Here is a 19,367-nt window from a genome sequence, read left to right on the forward strand (position 1 = left end):
GGAAGAAGGCTCTGGGGAGGGGGACGGTTCTTGCAGGGTCCCTAATGCAGAATATCAGAGGGAAGCCTGATGTGCTTGCGCCACCTGCTGGCTCTGGCCAGAACTACAGTGGTGGCTGGGAGGAGTGAAGACGTTGAACAGGAGATACTGTGCGTCCAGCCGGCGGTTGGTTCCCTCCGCTCTGGGTCCTGCTCAGCCAGATGGGTTCCAACGGTCATTTAACAAACATGTATTATTGTTATTTAAAGCATTTTTAAGTTAGAGAGCCCTCTTTCGTTGCTGGTTCATTCCCCAAATGTCTAAGCCAAGAATTTTTTTTTTTTTTTTTTTTGACAGAGTTAGTGAGAGAGACGGAAAGGTCTTCCTTCTGTCGGTTCACCCCCCAAAAATGGCCACTAGGGCCGGCGCTGCGCTGATCGGAAGCCAGGAGCCAGGTGCTTCCTCCTGGTCTCCCATGCGGCTGCAGGGCCCAAGGACTTGGGCCATCCTCCACTGCCTTCCTGGGCCACAGCAGAGAGCTAGACTGGAAGAGGAGCAACCAGGACTAGAACCCATGCCTATATGGGATGCCGGACCCGCAGGCAGAGGATTACCCTCGTGAGCCACGGCGCCGGCCCCCAAAGCCAAGAATTTCTTCTTTTCTTTTCTTTTCTTTTCTTTTCTTTTCTTTTCTTTTCTTTTCTTTTCTTTTCTTTTCTTTTCCTCCTTCCTTCTTTCTTTCTCACTCTCTCTATTTACTTGAAAGGCAGAGTTACAAAGAGGCAGAGGCAGAAAGAGAGAGACAGAGAGAGAGAGAGAGAGAGGTCTTCCACCCACTGATTCACTCCCCAAATGCCTGCAATGGCCAGAGCCGTTTCTAAGCCAAGAGCATCTTCCAGGTCTCCCACGTGGGTGCAGGTGCTGAAGGACTGGGCCATCTTCTACTGCTTTCCCAGGCCATAGCAGAGAGCTGGATTGGAAGTAGAGCAGCTGGGACTCGAACCAGCGCCCATATAGGATGCTGGCACTGTAGGCAGTGGCTTTACCCGCCAGGCCACAGCGGCGCTGAGCTGAGAATTTAGCCCAGGTCTCCCAGAGTGGGGGCAGGAGCCCAACCACCCGCACCATCCCTGCTGCTCTGAGTCAGGGGCGGGATCGGCAGCTCGGTGCAGGACCTCCACGCGGGTGGCAGGGACACAGTGCTGCCTCCCAGGCTCTGTGTCGCCAGGAAGCTGCCCACGGGAGCTGGAGCTGGCTATCGAACCCAGGCACTCCGACGTGGGACATGGGGACGTGGGGGTCTGAGGCAGCTCCTTCACTACAGACCAAATGCCCTTCACCTCCAACAATCATCTTCCCCAGGCAGGTGCCCTGCACGACCCGGGAGAGAGCCCGCAGGTCCCATCGGACAGCAGTGTCAAACCTCATCCTGCATCCGAGTTACCTGGAGGGCTTTTGTTAAAACAGACTGTGTGAGGCCGGCGCCGCGGCTCAATAGGCTAATCCTCTACCTTGCGGCACTGGCACCCCGGGTTCTAGTCCCGGTCGGGGCGCCGGATTCTGTCCCGGTTGCCCCTCTTCCAGGCCAGCTCTCTGCTGTGGCCAGGGAGTGCAGTGGAGGATGGCCCAGGTGCTTGGGCCCTGCACCCCATGGGAGACCAGGAGAGGCACCTGGCTCCTGCCTTTGGATCAGCATGGTGCACTGGCCGTGGAGGCCATTGTGGGGGGTGAACCAATGGCAAAGGAAGACCTTTCTCTCTGTCTCTCTCTCTCAATGTCCACTATGCCTGTCAAAAAAGAAAAAGAAAAAGAAAAAAACAGACTGCGTGGCCTCCGCGGCCTAAGAACTTGCACTTCTGGCGAGTCCCAGAGGACACTGATGGCTGCTGGTCGCTGGCCACGCTTTGAGACCCACCGCTTTAGAATAACTGTAAGTGGGGCCAGTGTTGCCTTTGCAGAATGTGTCTTCTGGTTCCACTCGGGGGCAGAAAAGGAGGGTGGGTGGGAGGACGGGTGTTGGAGGAGCCCCTCCTTTCCTCGATGACCCTGCTGTAAGCCACGCCCGCCGGCCCCAAGCTAGGGCTGGGATACAGCGATGAGCAGGGGCCAAGGTAGAAGCCAAGCCGAGGCGGCAGCTGGAGGGGGCACCCCTGCCTCGGACGGAGCTCGGGGCGCGACAGGCAGAGCCGTGACCTGGTGGCTGACAGCTCCGCAGAAACACCAGAACGGCACCTGGTTTCACCTCTTACCTGCTCCTTCTCGAGTCTTCCCCGCTCAGCTACCGGTCTACTCTGCCCCAGCCGGTCGCAACGTCCTCTGGGGGCTGGCGCTGTCTCCCACATCCAAGCCCACAGGCTGGCGGCCCCGCCCCCCGTGACACAACTCTTACCCCAGGGTTAGGGTTAGGGTTAGGGTTAGGGTTAGGGTTAGGGTTAGGGTTAGGGTTAAGGTTAGTCCCAGCGCCTTTGTTCCTGGGACTTAGGTGCCCCTGCTTGGCCCCACCTCTGCCCTCTGAGCTGCAGCCAGAGCAATCCTCATTTAATTTCTAAAATTTATTTTACTTATCTGGAAGGCAGAGAGAGAGAGAGAGAAACAAACACGCTCCCATCTGCTGGTTCACTCCTCAAATGCTTGCAACAGCCAGAGCTTGGGTTGTGCTGAAGCCAGGAGCCATCGCCTCCTGCCTTCCAGGAAGCTGAAGTGGGAGTGGAGCCAGGACTTGAACCCAGGGATTCCGATATAGGATGTGGGAGAGCGGGGTCTTAACAGCCGAACCAAATGTCCACCCACCCCACCCCCCACCACTGACTTTTTTTTAAGATTGATTGGTTCTTCATTTACTTGAAAAGCAGTTATAATGAGAGGAGAGAGGTGGGGGAGGGGAGAGGGAGGGAGGGAGGGAGAGGGAGGGAGGGAGAGAGAGAGAGGGAGGGAGGGAGAGAGAGAGATGTTCCATCTGCTGTCTCACTCCCCAAATGGACACGATGGCCAGGGCTGGGCTAGGCCAAAGCCAGGAGCCTGGAGGTTCTTCCAGGTCTCCCACGCGGGTGCAGAGGCCCAAGCATTTGGGCCATCTTCTGCTGCTTCCCCAGGCACATTAGGGAGCTGGATCAGAAGTGGAACAGCCGAGTCTCCAGCCAGCACCCCTGTGGGATGCCTGCATTGCGGGTGGAGGCTTAACCTGCTGCCCTGCTGTGCCACGGTACTGCTCCCCAACACCTTTTTTTTTTTTTTAAGATTTATTTATTTTTGAAAGAGCTACACAGAGAGAAAGTGAGACTTCCATCCGCTGGTTCACTCCTCAGATGGCTGCAAAGGCCAGAGCAGAACCAGTCTGAAGCCAGGAGCCAGGAGCTTCTTCCGGGCCTCCCACGCAGGTCCAGGGGCCCAAGGACTTGGGCCATCCTCCACTGCTTTCCCAGGCCATCAACAGAGAGCTAAATCGGAAGTGGAACAGCTGGGACTTGAACTGGCGCCCATATGGGATGCTGGCACCACAGGCGGAGGCTTAACCTACTACATCACAGCGCTGTCCCTGTCTACCTAAATTTTGAAACATAAAATCAATCTGAAGCTGACTTTGGGGCACAGTGAGCACATGGCTCCTGCATTGCCAGCATCCCGTAGGCGACCACTGATTCTAGTCACAGCTTTTCTGCTTCCGATCCAGTTCCCTGCTGTGACCTGGGAAAGCAGTGGAGGACGGCCCAAGTGCTTGGGCCCCTGCACCCGCGTGGGAGACCCAGACAGAGTTCTTGGCTCCCGGCTTCCACCTGAGCCAGCCCCAGCCATTGCAGCCATTCCGGGCGTGAACTGGCAGATGGAGCTTCTATCTCTGTCTTTCAAATAGATAAATAAATCTTTAAATAAAATAAAACAGTTAAATTTTGCTGGGTGAATGGCGCCGTGTAGGACACTGTGTAAAGGTGTCTCCCTGGGTTGACATCAAGGAGGACTTTCCAGAGGCAGGAAGGGAACTGAGGCAGCAGGGCCTGCGGTACGGCAGCTGTGCAGGAAGGGGAAGACCAGTGCAGGCGGAGGGACCAAGAAGGTCCAGGCGCACGGAATGATCTGGAAACAATAAGTTTTTTAAAAAGACTGACTTATTGGCCGGCGCCGCGGCTCACTAGGCTAATCCTCCACCTAGCGGCACCAGCACACTGGGTTCTAGTCCCGGTCGGGGCACTAGATTCTGTCCCGGTTGCCCCTCTTCCAGGCCAGCTCTCTGCTGTGGCCAGGGAGTGCAGTGGAGGATGGCCCAAGTGCTTGGGCCCTGCACCCCATGGGAGACCAGGAAAAGCACCTGGCTCCTGCCTTCGGATCAGTGTGGTGCGCCGGCCGTGGCGGCCATTGTGGGGGGTGAACCAACGGCAAAAAGAAGACCTTTCTCTCTGTCTCTCTCTCACTGTCCATTCTGCCTGTCAAAAAAAAAAAAAAAAAAAAAAAAAAAAAGACTTATTGGGGCTAGCATTGTGGCATCATGGGTTAAGCAGCATCCCATGTGGACGCCAGTTCAAGTCCCGGCTGCTCCACTTCCAATCTAGCTCTCTGCCATGGCCCGGGAAGGGCAGCGAGAAATGGCCCAAGTGTCTGGGCTCTTGCCACCCAGTTGGGAGATTTAGAAGCAACTCCTGGCTCCTGGCTTTGACCTGGCCTAGCCCTGTCCATTGTGGCCATCTGGGGAATGAACCAGTGGATGGAAAATCCTCTCTCTCTCTCTCTCTAACTCTTTCAGATAAATAAAACTTTAAAAATAAAAAGATTTATTTGAAAAGTAGAGTCACAGAGAGAAAGGGCAGAGAAGGAGAGAGAGAAAGATTCATCACTTCCCAAAAGACTGCAATGGCCAGGTGTGGACCTGGCCAAAGCCAGGAGCCAGAAGCTTCGCAGGGGTGTGTCCTGTGGGCTGCGTTCCCAGGCGCCTTAGCAGGGAGCTGACATGGAAGCAGTTCAGCAGCCTGATCCACCTCAACGCCAGTCCCTGGCAAAAACAAGTTGTCCAGTTTGGCTGGAAGAAGACCGGGTGGGGGGCGGGTGGAGATCAGAGGAGCTGGAGGAGCTGCCGGCCGGCCATGCAGGCCCTGATGCCCCTGTGGGGTCTGAGCTCCATGCCAAAGACAGCAGGTAGCCCAAGCACACTGTCAGGCCAGGCATGCTGGGTGCCAGAGGACAGCCTGGCGGTGGGGGTGCCGGGAGGTGCGGGGGCCCCGGGGAGGGGAGGGATGCCAGCGCCCTGGGAGGGGGAGGCACAGGATGGGGTGAGGGAGCAGGGGGCACTCGCCACCCTCCACACCCAGGCCTCCAGCCTGGTGATGGGGTGGGCCAAGCATGCCCCGGCAAGGAGGAGCCAGGTCCGGGGACGCTGAGGGCTCTGTCAGGGACGAGCAGAGCTTGGGTCCACGTGGGCAGATGCACTACTAGGTGGGTTTTTAGAAAGAAGGCGTGGTCCCTGCAGCCAGCAGGGAAGTGGGGGCAGCGGCCGGAGGAGCATGGTGTCCACACGGCAGCCTTGGCGGGTCCAGCCCTGAGCAGCTCGTCAGCCCGGGGCTTTGGAGGGAGAGTGACAGCCACAGTTGGGGGTGCAGGAGCCTTGGTGGAAGATTCCAGTCTTCTGGGGGAGGGGGGATTGGAGCCTGGGGAGACAGGAAGGGCAGGGGGTGACCCCGTGGTGGGGGGGCACCTCCCCCACTGTAGCAGGTGGGAGGAGAGAGGCTGCAAACCAGTTCCCAGGCTGTGGCTTCTGTTTCTCGCTGTGGGGAAGGGAGAGTGGAGTGGGGCTCTGAACGCCACCGAGGAGAGGAGGCGGGGCACAGGGGGTGAGCGCTGGGCCGTGGGTGGGGCTCCTGGCTGCCACCCCGGAGCAAGGTGGCAGAGGGAGTGGGAAAAGCCCTGGGATAAGTGGGTCAGCGACAGGCTAGGAGCACTGGGGACGGAGTGGGGGGCGGGAGAGGAGGCAGAGGGGACGGAGGGGTGCATGCAGTGGGCAGAGGACTCCAGGCGGGGGAAGAACCTGCTAGTCCATGGGAGCTGCTAGACGAAGTCCTTTAGCCTGGGTAACTTAGAAACACAAGTTTATCGCCCAGCAAATCCAAGTCCTGGAGCCCAGCAAATCCCAGATCCAGGCGCCAGCGGGTTTGGCGAGGTCCTGGTTCCTCGGGATGGTGCTGACTCCTGGTCTCACAGGCGGAAGTGAGAACAAGCTCCCCCCCCCACCTGGGGGCGCTAACCCCCTCCATGAGGGTGGAGCCCTCCGATCACTTCCCAGGGTCACCCCCGCCCCACCTTTTGACCTCAGGATTTGGTGACCCGGGGCGGGGCTGGGGTGGGTGAGGTGGGGGCACTGCTTGGCTTTGGGGGGTGGGGCTCCGTGTTCCTGCTGGGTGTGCCTTCCTGCCGGAGGCTGCCTTGCCCAGGAGGGCACTCACAGCTCTCCAAGATGCCGCCCTGTCCCTGGGCCCCGTCACTGCGGGATCACGGGCCGCCTTGAAGTTCTGCCCCCAGCCTGGTGGAGACTTTGATGCTGCCGGTACCGTCCCCTCACCAGGCAAGTCCCTTCCTTCCCCCCTCTCCCGGTGGGGCTGCAGGCACAGGCCTCGCGCCCTCCTTGCCCTGGGAAGAGGCTGCAGAGAGACCCCCCCAGGTGCCCACAGAAAAGCAGGGGGTGGGGGTGAATGAAGGGCCCCTCTGCCAGCCTCATCCCCAGGCCGGACCTCTTCCTGCCTCTCAGCCTCCACGCGGAGCAAAGCTGCAAGTGTCTCGTTCTAGCAAGGCCTCCTTGCAAACCCTTGGACTTGGTATCAGCCCCGGAGCACCACGCCAGGACCCCAAGGCTCAGGGAGAGCCACTTGTCTCAGGTCGGTGGCAGCTCCCCCGCCTCCAGGCCCCTCCTCTTTAACGTTCCTGTTGCAACAGAGGCTGGCGACTCCTTTCATGCCGTGTACCCCAGGGAGGCTGTGTCCCCCGTTTTCCAGGGGGGCAGGGTCACGGTCAGGGGTTCCCTAGTTCTACACCGGGCTTAAACGTGGGATCTGCTCTCTTAAAGGCCGGATCAGTGCCGGTGTAGGCAGCCGAAGCGAGGACGGCGACGCGCGCGGCACGCCAGGCGCAGACCGCCGTGGGACGGCGCGCCCAGGTCAGGGGAAGCCGGTCTCGGCCCCACCCCCGGGTCTTTCTCTCGCGCCCACGCGTGGCTTCGCTCGTCTGCGAAGTTCCCGTCTGCGGCCGCCAGAGGGCGCGCGGGGGCGGGCCGGCGGCCGGGGAACCCCGGAAAGGCTGCAGCCGGGCGTGGGTCCCGCCCCGCGGGGTCTGAGGTCCGAGCGTCGGGGGCGGGCTCGAGGGATGCAGGTTCAGGGGAGCCGGGATTCCAGGGACTGGACACTCAGCGATCCGGGGAGTCGAGCGTGCTCAGACGCCAGGCCGGCTCCGATGCCGTCACCCCGGACCCTCCCCTCTTCCCCCCTTCTCCGCTCCGGGGTCCCGCTGGGCCCGGCTGCCCGTGGGTCGCATCCGCTACACGGCTCCGGACCGCGGCCCCCCGGTGCCCCGGGAGGAGGAGAGGGGATTTCAGAATCCACGCACAGGGCGGAGCAGTGGGAGCCCACTCTTGGGGGGCGGGGGTTCGCCCGGGTCCCCTCCGGGCCAGAGCCGGCCCCGCCCGCGCCGTGGGCCCCGGGCCCCGCCCCGGCCTGGCCGCCCCGCCCCGCCCATTCCCCTCGGCTGGGCCCGGAGCCCCGGGGGCCGCCGCCGTCGCCGAGCGCCCGCCATGCGCGCTGCCCCCGCTGTCCCGCTGCTGCCGCTGCTGCTCCTGCTGGGGCCGCGGCTCGAGGCCACGGGCGTCCCGGAGCCGCCGCCGCCGCCGCCGCTGCCCACCGTGGTTCTTGCCATCCTGGCCCGCAATGCTGAGCACTCCCTGCCCCACTACCTGGGCGCGCTGGAGCGGCTGGACTACCCCCGGGCCAGGCTGGCCCTCTGGTGAGAGACACCCGGGCTGGGGCGCCCTTAGGACTCCTTAGCCCCCGCCCCGGGCTGGCCCTGTCTGCTCCCTGCACAGACACCACCCTGCCGAGCCCTCCCCCCACGACAGGCCTGCACAGCCTCCAGCGCCCCTGGAGACCCCTGGGTGCTAAGCCTGGATCCCCAGCCCACAGTGGATGGGGGCCCCAACCCTCTTTCCAGCCCCCTCCTCCTCTGGGGCCTCCCTGGGTGTCACAGGGGCCCAGCATTCAGAGCCCAGACCCAGTCCCCAGGGGACTGTGGTTGTCGGCTGGCCTGGAGCACACAGGAGCCTCTGCCCTCAGCCGGGGCCCAGAGTGGCAGGCGGTGGGCAGCCTGGTGGCGAGTGCTCTCAGCCCCCCCGCCCCCGGACCTTCCTGCCGGTGTCCGGTACAATCAGGGGCCACAACCCCAGTCTGTGAGAGCCCCCTCCCCCTGAGGTTGGGGAGAGATGAGCAATCACAAACCACCCCCCAGGACACACCACAGTTGGGCTGGAGGTGGGGCGAGGCCTGGGGAGGCCGCCCACAATGACCACAGCCTGGGAGTCAGTTCCCACCCCTATTAGAGGTGACACGTACTTAGTCTCACTCCCAGGAAACGGACTTAAAGGGGCAGCATCGCCTAAAACCTGGGCCCCTGGTTCGGCCCCCCACCTCCAAATTGGGAGCCCCTTCCCCAGGGGAGGGAGGTTACGCTCCGGGGCACCAGAGCGTGGGCCCTCAGCACTCCTCGGATCTGTGCGTAGGGGAAAGCTGCGGCTCTCTTGTCCAGTGCCGATTCAGAGAGGGAGAGGGGCTGGCCTGTGGTCACACAGCAAGGAAGGCAGGTGGCAGGGGAGGGTGGCAGGGGCAGAGAGGGTGCTCACCTTTCTGAGTGGCTCCTCTGGGCCATGACGCGGGCAGGACAGCGTGGACAGGAGGGGAAGGCAGGCCCAGAGAGGGACCACACAGCAGGACATGGGACTCTGGCAGCCTCAAGGGGCCGGCGCCTCTGAGAGGAGGCTGCCTCAGGGCCCAGTCCTTGTGTGGCCGGGCCCCTCACTGTCCTCCTCTGTGTCCCCAGGTGCGCCACTGACCACAATGTGGACAACACCACGGAGATGTTGCGGGAGTGGCTGGCCGCCGTGGGCGCGGACTACGCAGCCGTGGTCTGGAGGCCTGAGGGGGAGCCCAGGTGGGGATCTGGGGCAGGGGTGTGGACACTGGCGCCGCAGCCTGCAGCCAGGGCTCCGGCCCCCTCGCTGCCCCTGCCCTCTGTGTCCCCACAGGTCCTACCCGGATGAAGAGGGCCCCAAGCACTGGACTAGAGAAAGGCACCAGTTTCTGATGGAGCTGAAGCAAGAAGCCCTGAGCTTTGCCAGGGGCTGGGGCGCTGACTACATCCTGGTAAGGAGGCCTGGCGGGGGGCCGGGCCCTGAAGGGGTGGTGCCCTTCCCTAGCGAAGTCTCGCGGGACTGAGTGGCCTGCAGACCGCATCCTTTAGCTCCCAGACCCAGCGTAGAGTTTGGATCCTTCTGTTTGAACTCAGGCTGGTGCTAAGCCTGCATCCCTGAGACACATCCCAGGATATACTGAGCCTAGATTCCTGAACTAGAACCCAGAGTATAAACGTGGTCTGGATCCCTGAGCTAAAGCTCAGAGCAGGTCTCTGAATCCACTCCCTAAACCAGATCTCAGATAAGGTTCTCAGATCAGCGTCTCCAGACCTAAACACTGAGCCATTGTCCCCATAGATGCTTGGTACCTAAACGGACCCGCTAGGGTTGTTGGGTAGATCCCTGTGACTGGATCCTAGACGTCCACCCAGCGAAGTCCCTGGGGGGGCTGCAGCCCAAAGAGGGCCAGGGCCTGTGACCTCCACTCTCCAAAGTTTGCAGACACAGACAACATTCTGACCAACAACCAGACACTGCGGCTCCTGGTGGAGCGCGGGCTGCCGGTGGTGGCGCCCATGCTGGACTCCCAGACCTACTACTCCAACTTCTGGTGTGGGATCACCCCGCAGGTGAGGCCGGGGATCGGGCCTCGGAGGCCTGGAGCCCTGGAGCCCTGGAGCCCTGGAGCTGGGGAGGGGGGTGCCCAGGGAGCAGAGAGCCTGAGGCTCTGGGGGCCATGGACACGCAGAGCACCCCTCCCCCACCCAGGGCTACTACCGCCGCACAGCCGAGTACTTCCCCACCAAGAACCGGCAGCGCCGGGGCTGCTTCCGCGTCCCCATGGTCCACTCCACATTCCTGCTGTCCCTGCGGGCCGAGGGGACAGCCCAGCTCGCCTTCTACCCCCCGCACCCGAACTACACCTGGCCCTTCGACGACATCATTGTCTTCGCCTATGCCTGCCAGGCTGCTGGTGAGGATCAGCCCTCCTTGGAGGCCGCTGGGCCTTTGCGCGCGTGCCACTCCCTCCATTTAGGATGCCCACGTTTTCTGGAGAGATTTGTTGGTTTGTTGGCTTGCCTGAAGAGCAGTGACAGATAGAGAAAGATCGTCCCCAAATGCCCCGCGGCGACAAATGCGGCACCTCAGCTGCTCGGCTTCACGCTGCTGCCAGGTTAGCTCTGAAAAGCACAGCGCACAGGGCAGCTGTTGCGATGCAGCCGGCAAAGCCCCTGCCTAGGACGCCCGCGTCCCATATCCCAGTGCCGCTTCAAGTCCCAGCCGCTCTGCTTCCAATCCGGCTTCCTGCCAATGCATCCCGAGAGGCAACGGATGATGACTTACGCGCTTGGGTCCCTGAGTGGAGCGTCTGACTCCTGGCTTTGACTTTGACCTGGTCCAGGCTTGGCTGTTGCAGGATCTGGGGGACAGAGGACACCGTGCCAGCATCCCTGGGGCTCACTGTAGTTAAGGTGCTACCTACCGAAGGCAGCAAAAGGCCTCCCTGGGTGCCGGTGGCAGGCAGCACGGCGAGGGGCAGGAGGGGGTGGGGTGCAGCGCTGGGGTCAGGGTGGGGCGGTGGGGCTGGGAGAGATGGGAGGATGTGGGGTGGGGCAGCGGGGCGGCCAGCGCAGGGCCCTGTCCTGCTCAGCACCGCAGCCCGGTGCCCAGCAGGTGCCCAGCATGTGCCCAGCAGGGGCTCCAGGCAGATCTGCTGAATTAGTAATCCGTCTGCAAACAGCCCCGAGATGCTGTGCGGGCCAAGCTCCCTCCCTCCGTCCACAGGCGGGGAGCCCAGTCCCAGGGAAGCCTCCCGCCCTGGGTTCTGAGAGCCCTGCCCCCACTCCGGCATTCGCCGGGGGCCTCTCTTGGCAGGGGTCTCGGCCCACGTGTGCAATGAGCACCGGTACGGGTACATGAACGTGGCGGTAAAATCCCATCAGGGGCTGGAGGACGAGAAGGTCAACTTTATCCACCTGATCCTGGAGTCGCTAGGTGAGGCTGGGAGCCTGTTCTGTGCGGGTCTTGCTGGGAGGGGTCCTGCCTCCCCCAGTGCCCCTTTTCCTGGGCCGCAGACCTAAGCTTGGAGTTCTAGCCTTGCCTGTAGCTCAGTCCCTGCCTCTGAACAAGTTTCTCTCCCCATGGAGCCTCAGTCTTCCCATCTGTAGAGTGGGGGCAGGGGGACTCTGGGACCTCCAAGGGGCCTTCCCGGTGGGGGTTCTGTGGGGTGCAGGGGCTCGGGCTCCAGGATGGCTACTTGCAGGGGCCGTGGGCACTCTGGATCAGGGGTGCTTTCCTTCGTAGTGGATGGGCCCCCCATGCAGGCCTCAGCTCATGTGTCTCGGCCCCCAAAGAGGCCCAGTAGGATGGGGTTCGACGAGGTAAGTTCCTCCTGCTCAGGATTGGGGTCCGGAGGCGGATGGGTTCTTCCGGCCCCTCCACGCCCCCACAGCGCCCCCTGCTGCCTCCTCCAGGTGTTCGTCATCAGCCTGGCGCGCAGGCCGGAGCGCCGGGCGCGCATGCTCAGTTCCCTCTGGGAGATGGAGATCTTGGGGCGGGTGCTGGACGCCGTGGACGGCCGGTGAGGCTTCCTGGGGCCCGTGTGGTCCATCGCTGAGCGCCCGGGAACGGGAAAAGCAGACATGTTGAAGGAGCTTCCTGTTCTAGGAGGCATCCACTCCGGGCAGACTTGGGGCAGGATGCCTCCCTCAGCTCACCAGAGGGAGGAGGTGGTTCAGGGCCAGGGTTTGGGTTCCAGGTCTCGTTCTCAACCTACTAGAAAGGCAGGGTGGCATAGAGAGAGACAGACAGATCTCCCATGCGCTGGTTCACTCCCCAAATGCCTGCAGCAGCCAGGGCTGGGCCAGGCTGAAGCCAGGAGCCTGGAACTTCATCCCGGTCTCCCACGTGGGCAGTAGGGACCTGGCCACTTGAGCCAGCATATGCGGCCTCCCAGGGTGCACACTGGCAGGCAGCTGGATTGGAGCGGGGGAGCCAGGCCTGGAACTGGCACTCTGATACGGACGCGGATGTCTAAGTGGTGGCCTCGCCCACTGCGCCGCTGCGCCCGCCCGTTCTCCGTGAAGAGGGAGGCGTAGAATCCCGAGGCTTGGGTGTCTTCAACTGTGTTCCTCTCATCCGGGACTTTGGTGCCTGAGGGGTGGGGAAGGTGCAGGCCAGCCCTGGTCCCCGGGGGTCGGAGGCCAGGCTCCTGCAGCCACCAGCATCACAGGGCCCCATACACCTGCTGCTGTCTGCTTCAAGCCCCTGGCGCTTCTGGCCCATGGATGTCCACCGTTACTCAGGCCTCCGCCCAAGAAGTCTCCCCAAGTTCTCATGTTCATCCTGGCATGGCTCCCCTCGGCAGCTGCCCCGCCCCGCCCCCCAAGACCTCCTGAGCTGGTGACGGTTCCTGACGGTTCCCCGGACCCCCAGGAATCTCACGCCTGAAGTCTCCTTCAGACCGGCTCCCGCGGGGCCACTGCTGTGACAGCAGCATCTCCCATCGGAGTGCCTGCTAGAGTCCCGGCTGCCCCAGTTCCGATTTGGCTCCTGCTAATGCCCCTGGGAAAGCAGCAGAGGACGGCCCAAGTCTTTGGGTCCCTGCCACTCACGTGGGAGACCCACATGGAGTTCCTGGCCCCTGGCTTTGGCCTGGCTCAGTCTCGGCTACTGTGGCTATTTGGAGACTGAACCAGTGGATGGAAGAGTCTCTCTCTCCCTCCCTCTCTCTCTCCTCCCCTCCAGCTCTCTCTCTCTCCCCCTCCCCTTTTCTTGGTCACTCTGCCTTCAACAAGAATGAAAACAAACAAGCCAGCTTCAGCAGTCACAGGCCAGACCCCCCCCCCAAGGGCCACTGACCGCCCCCCGTGCTCTGTCCCCCAGGACGCTCAACAGCAGTGTCCTCAGGAGCCTGGGTGTGGACCTGCTCCCTGGCTACCAGGACCCCTACTCGGGCCGCACGCTGACCAAGGGCGAGGTGGGCTGCTTCCTCAGCCACTACACCATCTGGGAGGAGGTGAGACACCCCGAGGGGAGAGCAGGGCGCCCCGGCACTGGGTGAGCTGCACCCACAGCACGCGGCCAGCGGCTGCTGCCTTCCTCCCTCTACTGAGCACCTGCTGTGTGCTGGGAGACACTCACGTCCACCTGCTTCCTGCCATGGGGATCCCCCGGGGTCTCAGGGCCCAGAGGGGCTCGGAAGAGAGAGGCGGGGCCATCCACAGGCTCGGGGAGAGGAGCCCTGTTCTGACTTTGAGGCCTCGTGTGGGTGGGCGTGGGGGGGGGGGGGCTCGCCTTCCTGGTGGAGGAAGCCAGTGCGGCCCTGTTCCCCTCCCAAATGTCTGTCCCCGTCCTTTCCACGGTAGAGACCTTCACGCTTCTCCCGAGGGCCCCTGGTGGCGAGCCCAAGCCCTGGCCTCCCGGGATGCAGCTGTGCCCTACGAGGGTAGCAAGGGTCCTCATTACCTTCGGGATCCTGCTGGGAGAGCCAGACTGGGGCCTGGAGGGCCTTGAGTGCCGGGGCAGCTTGGGACTTCAGCCCCCGGGCAGTGGGAGCCCTCGGCAGACTCTGGAGCCCCAGGCCGAGCAGCTGGGCGGAGCCTGTGGGCTTCAGCCAGGTGGGAGGCGGTGGCTCCCAGCGGAAGAACCCCTGCCGCCCGCGTGTCCCACAGGTGGCTGCCAGGGGCCTGGCCCGGGTCCTGGTGTTTGAGGACGACGTGCGGTTTGAGAGCAACTTCAGGGGGAGGCTGGAGCGGCTGATGGAGCAGGTGGCAGCAGAGGAACTCCCCTGGGACCTGATGTAGGCAGCCCGCACCCCCTGGGGGCAAGGGACAGGGGTGCGCCTCGGCCTTGCGTCGTCCTGCTTGGAATCCTGCCCAGAGCCTGGCCCTGGGAGAGGCTGACACCCCAGGACGCACAGTGACTCCTGGGGCCCTTGCTGTCGCTTGCAGCTACCTCGGCCGGAAGCAGGTGAACCCTGAGGAGGAGGTGGCCGTGGAGGGGCTGCCCAGCCTGGTGGTGGCTGGGTACTCGTACTGGACGCTGGCGTACGCCCTGAGCCTGGCAGGGGCCCGCAAGCTGCTGGCCTCACAGCCCCTGCGCCGCATGCTGCCTGTGGACGAGTTTCTGCCCATCATGTTTGACCGGCACCCCAAGTGAGCGTCCCACGAGGGTGGGCGGGGGCGGCCCGCACAGGAGCCCCCCGGGGAGACTGTGGCTGGCGAGGCCTGTGTCGTCACCCGGGAGTAGCCCTGGAGCCAGGCCAGGCTCCGTGTAAGCACTGCGTGTGGGCCCCTCCTGAGCCTCTGTCCTCATGGAAAGTGGGGGTGATAGAAACCCCGCATCCTGGGCTGCCGTGGGGACGCGGCCGGGGCTGGCACGCGGTCTGGGGGGAGGGCTGAGCTGTGGCCCCTCCCCGCAGCGAGCAGTACAAGGCGCACTTCTGGCCGCGGGACCTGCAGGCCTTCTCAGCCCGACCCCTGCTGGCCGCCCCCACCCACTACGCGGGGGACGCAGAGTGGCTCAGTGACACCGAGACGTCCTCCCCCTGGGACGACGACAGCGGCCGCCTCATCAGCTGGAGCGGCTCCCAGAAGACCCTGCGTGGCCCTCGTCCAGACCTGGCCGGCAGTAGTGGCCACGCCCTCCATCCCCACCCCCGGGATGAGCTCTAGGTGAGGCCCGGGCCTCACTCTGCCTCTCTCTGGCTCTGTCTCTCTGCGTCTGTCCCACTGTGGTCCTCTCTCTCTCTCTCTCTCTCTCTCTCCTGGCCCACCAGGTGCCGCTCCAGTGGAGCGCGCAGGACGTGGCTGCAGCTGCGCAGTGGGACAGGAGCAGGAGCTGCCCCCGGGAGCCATGGACCAAGGTGCTGCCCTGGGCAAGGCCGCTCTGCCCTCCTGACCCCTCTCACATCAGGAGAAACCACTCAGAGACGGATCTCATTCCTCAAAGGTCACACAGCACAAGGGCGGGACTTGGGGTTCCCTGACCCTGCCTGGCTGATTCTGGGGCTGGGGGTGGAGGAGGGAGGTGGCTCCCCAGCCTTCAGTTTTCAAGCCGGGCGGAACCCAGGAGCCTCCGGGGCCCCTCTGCCCCTTCTACCTCCACCTCGGCCCCTTCCCAACTCAGCGTTCAGGTCTCGCCAGCAGCTGCTTCCCCGGGAAGTGGCAGGTGGACCCTTGCGGATCTGGTGCCCAGCACACAGTAGGCCTGCAATAAAAGCCCACTGTATTTGCACTTTATACTTTCTGAGCCGTGGTGGAGCCTCGTTGCTTCTGAGCCGGCCTGGGAGGGAGCGCGTGCCGAGGCAGGGAGACGGTTGGCGTGGAGGGGGAGCTGGGCACTCTGGCCTGACCTCCGTGCTGGGTGACGGGGCAGGTGCCACCCCGGCGCTGGCTTCATCTGCTCTTGGGTCGCTGGGGTGGGGCTGATGTCATCACTGCGGTCACTTTGCCAGTCGGGGTGGGGACCCAGGCCAGAGCCGAGGCCGCACATGCTCCCTGGCCTTTGGATCTTACTGAAAACTGACCTCCAGGAGTGGCCCCTGGTGCGGGAGGGGTTGCAGGGAGACCCAGGGCTCCTGTCTGGCCCTAACCAGTGGAGCCACTAGAGGGCGCAAGGTGGCTGGTTTGGGGCTAACCATGGGAAAGGAAGCGTGGAGTTTGGGTATCTGCCCCTGAGCCACCTGTGCCTGGGGGCTCGGGCTTTGCCTCCCTCCCCCACCACCGTAAGGCCAGCAACTGCCTCCTGCACCCACACTCAGGCGGCCGGTGGAGTGGGGGGGAGGTGGTTCCTGGCCTTGGCCGGACTGCGCTGCTGGTGCCTCCAGGTTGCCGCCTCCAGGAGCCCCTTTCCTGCCCGCCTCCCACGGCAGCCCCTCAGCCTGGCTGTGGGAGCCCCCAGTGCTGGCAGCATGCGATACACATGCCCTGGCTCTGTCTGGGAGTGAGGTCCAGGCCCGGCCCGGCCAAGGATAAGAGGCACTCTGGGCTAGGGCAGTGGGTTTGGGGCTTTGTGGGCTTCCAAGGGTGAAAGCCATTAATTCTGGATGGCTATGACCTTGAGCAAGTGGCTTCTACCTTCAAGGCCTCCGGTGTTTCCTTCAGCCATTGCATTAACATTTATTGGGGCGGGAGGTGTGGTGCCGTGAGTTTAGATGCCAAGGAGTCCTGGCTGCATTGCTTTTATTTTTTTTTTTTAAGTCTTTTTTTTTTTAAAAAAAGATTTTATTTATTTATTTGAGAGATAGAGTTACAGAGAGACAGGTCTTCCATCTGCCGGTTCACTCCCCAAATGACTGCAACAGCCGGAGTTGGGCTGATCTGAAGGCAGGAGCCAGGAGTTTCTTCCAGGTCTCCCACGCGGGTGCAGGGGCCAAAGCACTTGGGCCATCTTCCACTGCTTTCCCAGGCCATAGCAGAGAGCTGGATTGGAAGTGGAGCAGCCGGGACTCAAACTGGCACCCATATGGGATGCCGGCACTGCAGGCTGCGGCTCACCCACTGTGCCACAGCGCCGGCCCTACAGCCGCTTCCAATTCAGTTTCCTGCTGATGCGTCCTGAGGGGCAGCTCAAGGACTGGGGCCTCTGCTGCCCGCGGGGAAACTTGCTGGGGTTCTTAGCTGTGGCTTCGCTCTGGCTGTTGTCGCCACTGGGCGGAGGGGGCGGTGAACCAGCAGATGGAAGATTCCTCCCCCCTCCCCGTTACTCTGCCTATCAAATAAATGAAAATAAATAAACTTCCAAACAACTTTCACTCGAAGGATTCACCTTCTGGCAAGGGAGACAGACAAAAACAAGTAAGGGAGGGGCTGGCGCCGTGGCGTAGCGGGTAAAGCCCCCCCTGTGAGGCCCGCAGCCCACATGGGCACCAGCTCACGTCCCGGCTGTTCCACTTCCAATCCAGCTCCCTGCTCATTCGCCCGGGAAAAGCAGCAGAAGATGACCCTAGCGCTTAGACCCCTGCACCCATGTGGGAGACCCGGAAAAAGCTCCTGGCTCTGGGCTTCAGCCCGACCCAGCCCTGGCCATTGTGGTCATCTGGGAGTGGTCTGTCTCTGTAACTCTGATTTTCTTTTTTATTTTTTTAAAAGATTTATTTTATTTATTTGAAAGACAGAATTACAGAGAGAGGTAGAGACAGAGAGAGAGAGAGGTCTTCCATCCGCTGGTTCACTCCCCAGATGGCTGCAACGGCCGGAGCTGCGCCGATCTGAAGCCAGGAGCCAGGAGCTTCCTCCAGGTCTCCCACGTGGGTGCAGGGGCCCAAGGCCTTGGGCCATCTTCTGCTTTCCCAGGCCACAGCAGAGAGCTGGATCGGAACAGGAGCAGCTGGGACGAGAACCGGTGCCCATATGGGATGCCAGCGCTTCAGGCCAGGGCTTTAACCCACTGTGCCACAGCGCTGCCCCCTGTAACTCTGATTTTCAAAGTAAGTAAATTTTTTCAAAAAACAAGCAAAGGGATATTAGAGGGTATTAGTTGCTATAGGGAAAAACAAGGGGAGATGATATTTCATAAAAGCAGAGGAATTAATATCTGAACAAAGACCTGAAGGTGGTGAGGGGGCAAGCCATGGGGAGACCCAAGGAATACGTCAAGGCCGAGGGAGCAAGGTGTGCAAAGGCCCTGTGGCAGGGACAGGACTTGCAGCTTCAAAAGAGTCGACGCTGTGGTGCAGTGGGCTAATCCTCCTGCAGCGCCAGCATCCCATGTGGGCACCGGTTCCAGTCCCAGCTGCTCCACTTCTGATCCGGCTGTCTGCCAGTGCGCCTGGGAAAGCTGTGGAAGGTGGCCCAAGTGCTTGGGCCCCTGTGCCTGTGTGGGAGACCCGGAAGAAGCTCCAGGCTCCTGGCTTCAGATGGGCTCAGCTCTGGTCATTGCAGCTATTTGAGGAGTGAACCAACAGACGGAAGACCTCTCTCTCCATCTCTCTATGTATATATCTATAACTCTGCCTCTCATATAAAAAATAAATCTTTTAAAAAAAAGAAAAAGGCAAGGAGGCCAGTGTGGCAGGAGCAGAGTGAGCAGCGAGGAGCCGGTGTGTGGAGCGGACAGGGCAGGGTCAGGACAGGAGCCGGCAGGCTTTGACTCGCTGCTGCCGCTGGAGGGTCCACGGTCTGCCTGCTTTTGCATGAGCACCTTGGCTGCTATGAGTGAGCTGTGGCTGGCTCCAGGGCGGACCCAGGACGACCGCTTATAAAGGCATCGTAGTACTTCAGGGGACAAGCGTGCATTTTGTTGAGTGGTTAAGATGCCACTTGGTAGGCCGGCGCCGCGGTTCACTAGGCTAATCCTCCACCTTGCGGCGCTGGCACACCGGGTTCTAGTCCCGGTCGGGGCACCGGATTCTGTCCCAGTTGCCCCTCTACCAGGCCAGCTCTCTGCTGTGGCCAGTGAGTGCAGTGGAGGATGGCCCAAGTGCTTGGGCCCTGCACCCCAGGGGAGACCAGGAGAAGCACCTGGCTCCTGCCTTCGGATCAGCGCGGTGCGCCAGCCGTGGTGGCCATTGGAGGATGAACCAACAGCAAAAGGAAGACGTTTCTCTCTGTCTCTCTCTCTCACTGTCCACTCTGCCTGTCAAAAAAAAAAAAAAAAAAAAAAAAAAAAAATTGTATTGAAAGCACAAATCACATTGAATCTGCTAAAAACTAATTAAAAATTAAAATAAATTAAAAAAAGATGCCACTTGGTGCGGCGTAATGGGTAAAGCCGCTGCCTGCAGTGCCGGCATCCCATATGGGCGCCGGTTCGAGACCCGGCTGCTCCACTTCCAATCCAGCTCTCTGCTATGGCCTGGGAAAGCAGTGGAAGATGGCCCAGGTCCTTGGGCCCCTGCACTCACGTGGGAGACCTGGAAGAAGCTCCTGGCTCCTGGCTTTGGATCTGTACAGCTCTGGCCTTTGCGGCCATCTGGGGGGTGAAACAGCAGATGGAACACCTCTCTCTCTCTCTGCTTCTCCTTCTCTCTGTATAACTATTTCAAGTAAAATAAATAAATATTTTTTTTTGATAG

General features: G+C 61.8%; 1 protein-coding gene across 4 annotated transcripts; it reads left to right on the forward strand.

Annotated features, from left to right (window-relative positions):
• Positions 1 to 1,791: 1,791 nt before the first annotated feature.
• Positions 1,792 to 15,591, forward strand: CERCAM (cerebral endothelial cell adhesion molecule). 4 transcript variants are annotated; one of them, XM_070057540.1, is made up of 15 exons: positions 1,792 to 1,909; positions 6,707 to 6,833; positions 7,022 to 7,111; positions 9,037 to 9,147; positions 9,242 to 9,359; positions 9,844 to 9,978; positions 10,118 to 10,322; positions 11,225 to 11,344; positions 11,654 to 11,730; positions 11,824 to 11,930; positions 13,235 to 13,367; positions 14,023 to 14,150; positions 14,302 to 14,505; positions 14,772 to 15,024; positions 15,129 to 15,591. In XM_070057540.1, the coding sequence occupies exons 4-14, from the start codon at positions 9,074 to 9,076 to the stop codon at positions 15,022 to 15,024; spliced, it is 1,554 nt and encodes a 517-aa protein (XP_069913641.1). In that variant the 5' UTR covers positions 1,792 to 1,909; positions 6,707 to 6,833; positions 7,022 to 7,111; positions 9,037 to 9,073; the 3' UTR covers positions 15,129 to 15,591. The 4 variants fall into 4 exon arrangements, with proteins under 4 accessions (XP_069913641.1, XP_069913650.1, XP_069913652.1 ...); XM_070057549.1 differs by lacking the exon at positions 1,792 to 1,909 and adding an exon at positions 6,359 to 6,523; XM_070057551.1 differs by lacking the exon at positions 1,792 to 1,909 and having other exon boundaries at positions 6,632 to 6,833.
• The last annotated feature ends 3,776 nt before the right edge of the window (positions 15,592 to 19,367 follow it).

Source organism: Oryctolagus cuniculus, chromosome 1 (genome assembly GCF_964237555.1).
Source record: "Oryctolagus cuniculus chromosome 1, mOryCun1.1, whole genome shotgun sequence".
In the NCBI taxonomy this organism is placed as follows: domain Eukaryota; kingdom Metazoa; phylum Chordata; class Mammalia; order Lagomorpha; family Leporidae; genus Oryctolagus; species Oryctolagus cuniculus.

What these genes read in the sequence shown, in the direction of transcription:
- CERCAM (XM_070057529.1), top strand. Translation starts at nt 7,742, where the DNA reads ATGCGCGCTGCCCCCGCTGTCCCGCTGCTGCCGCTGCTGCTCCTGCTG. An exon ending in GGTGTGGGATCACCCCGCAG is followed by an intron (nt 9,979 to 10,117) that starts GTGAGGCCGGGG and finishes TCCCCCACCCAG; the next exon opens with GGCTACTACCGCCGCACAGC. An exon ending in CCTGATCCTGGAGTCGCTAG is followed by an intron (nt 11,345 to 11,653) that starts GTGAGGCTGGGA and finishes TTTCCTTCGTAG; the next exon opens with TGGATGGGCCCCCCATGCAG.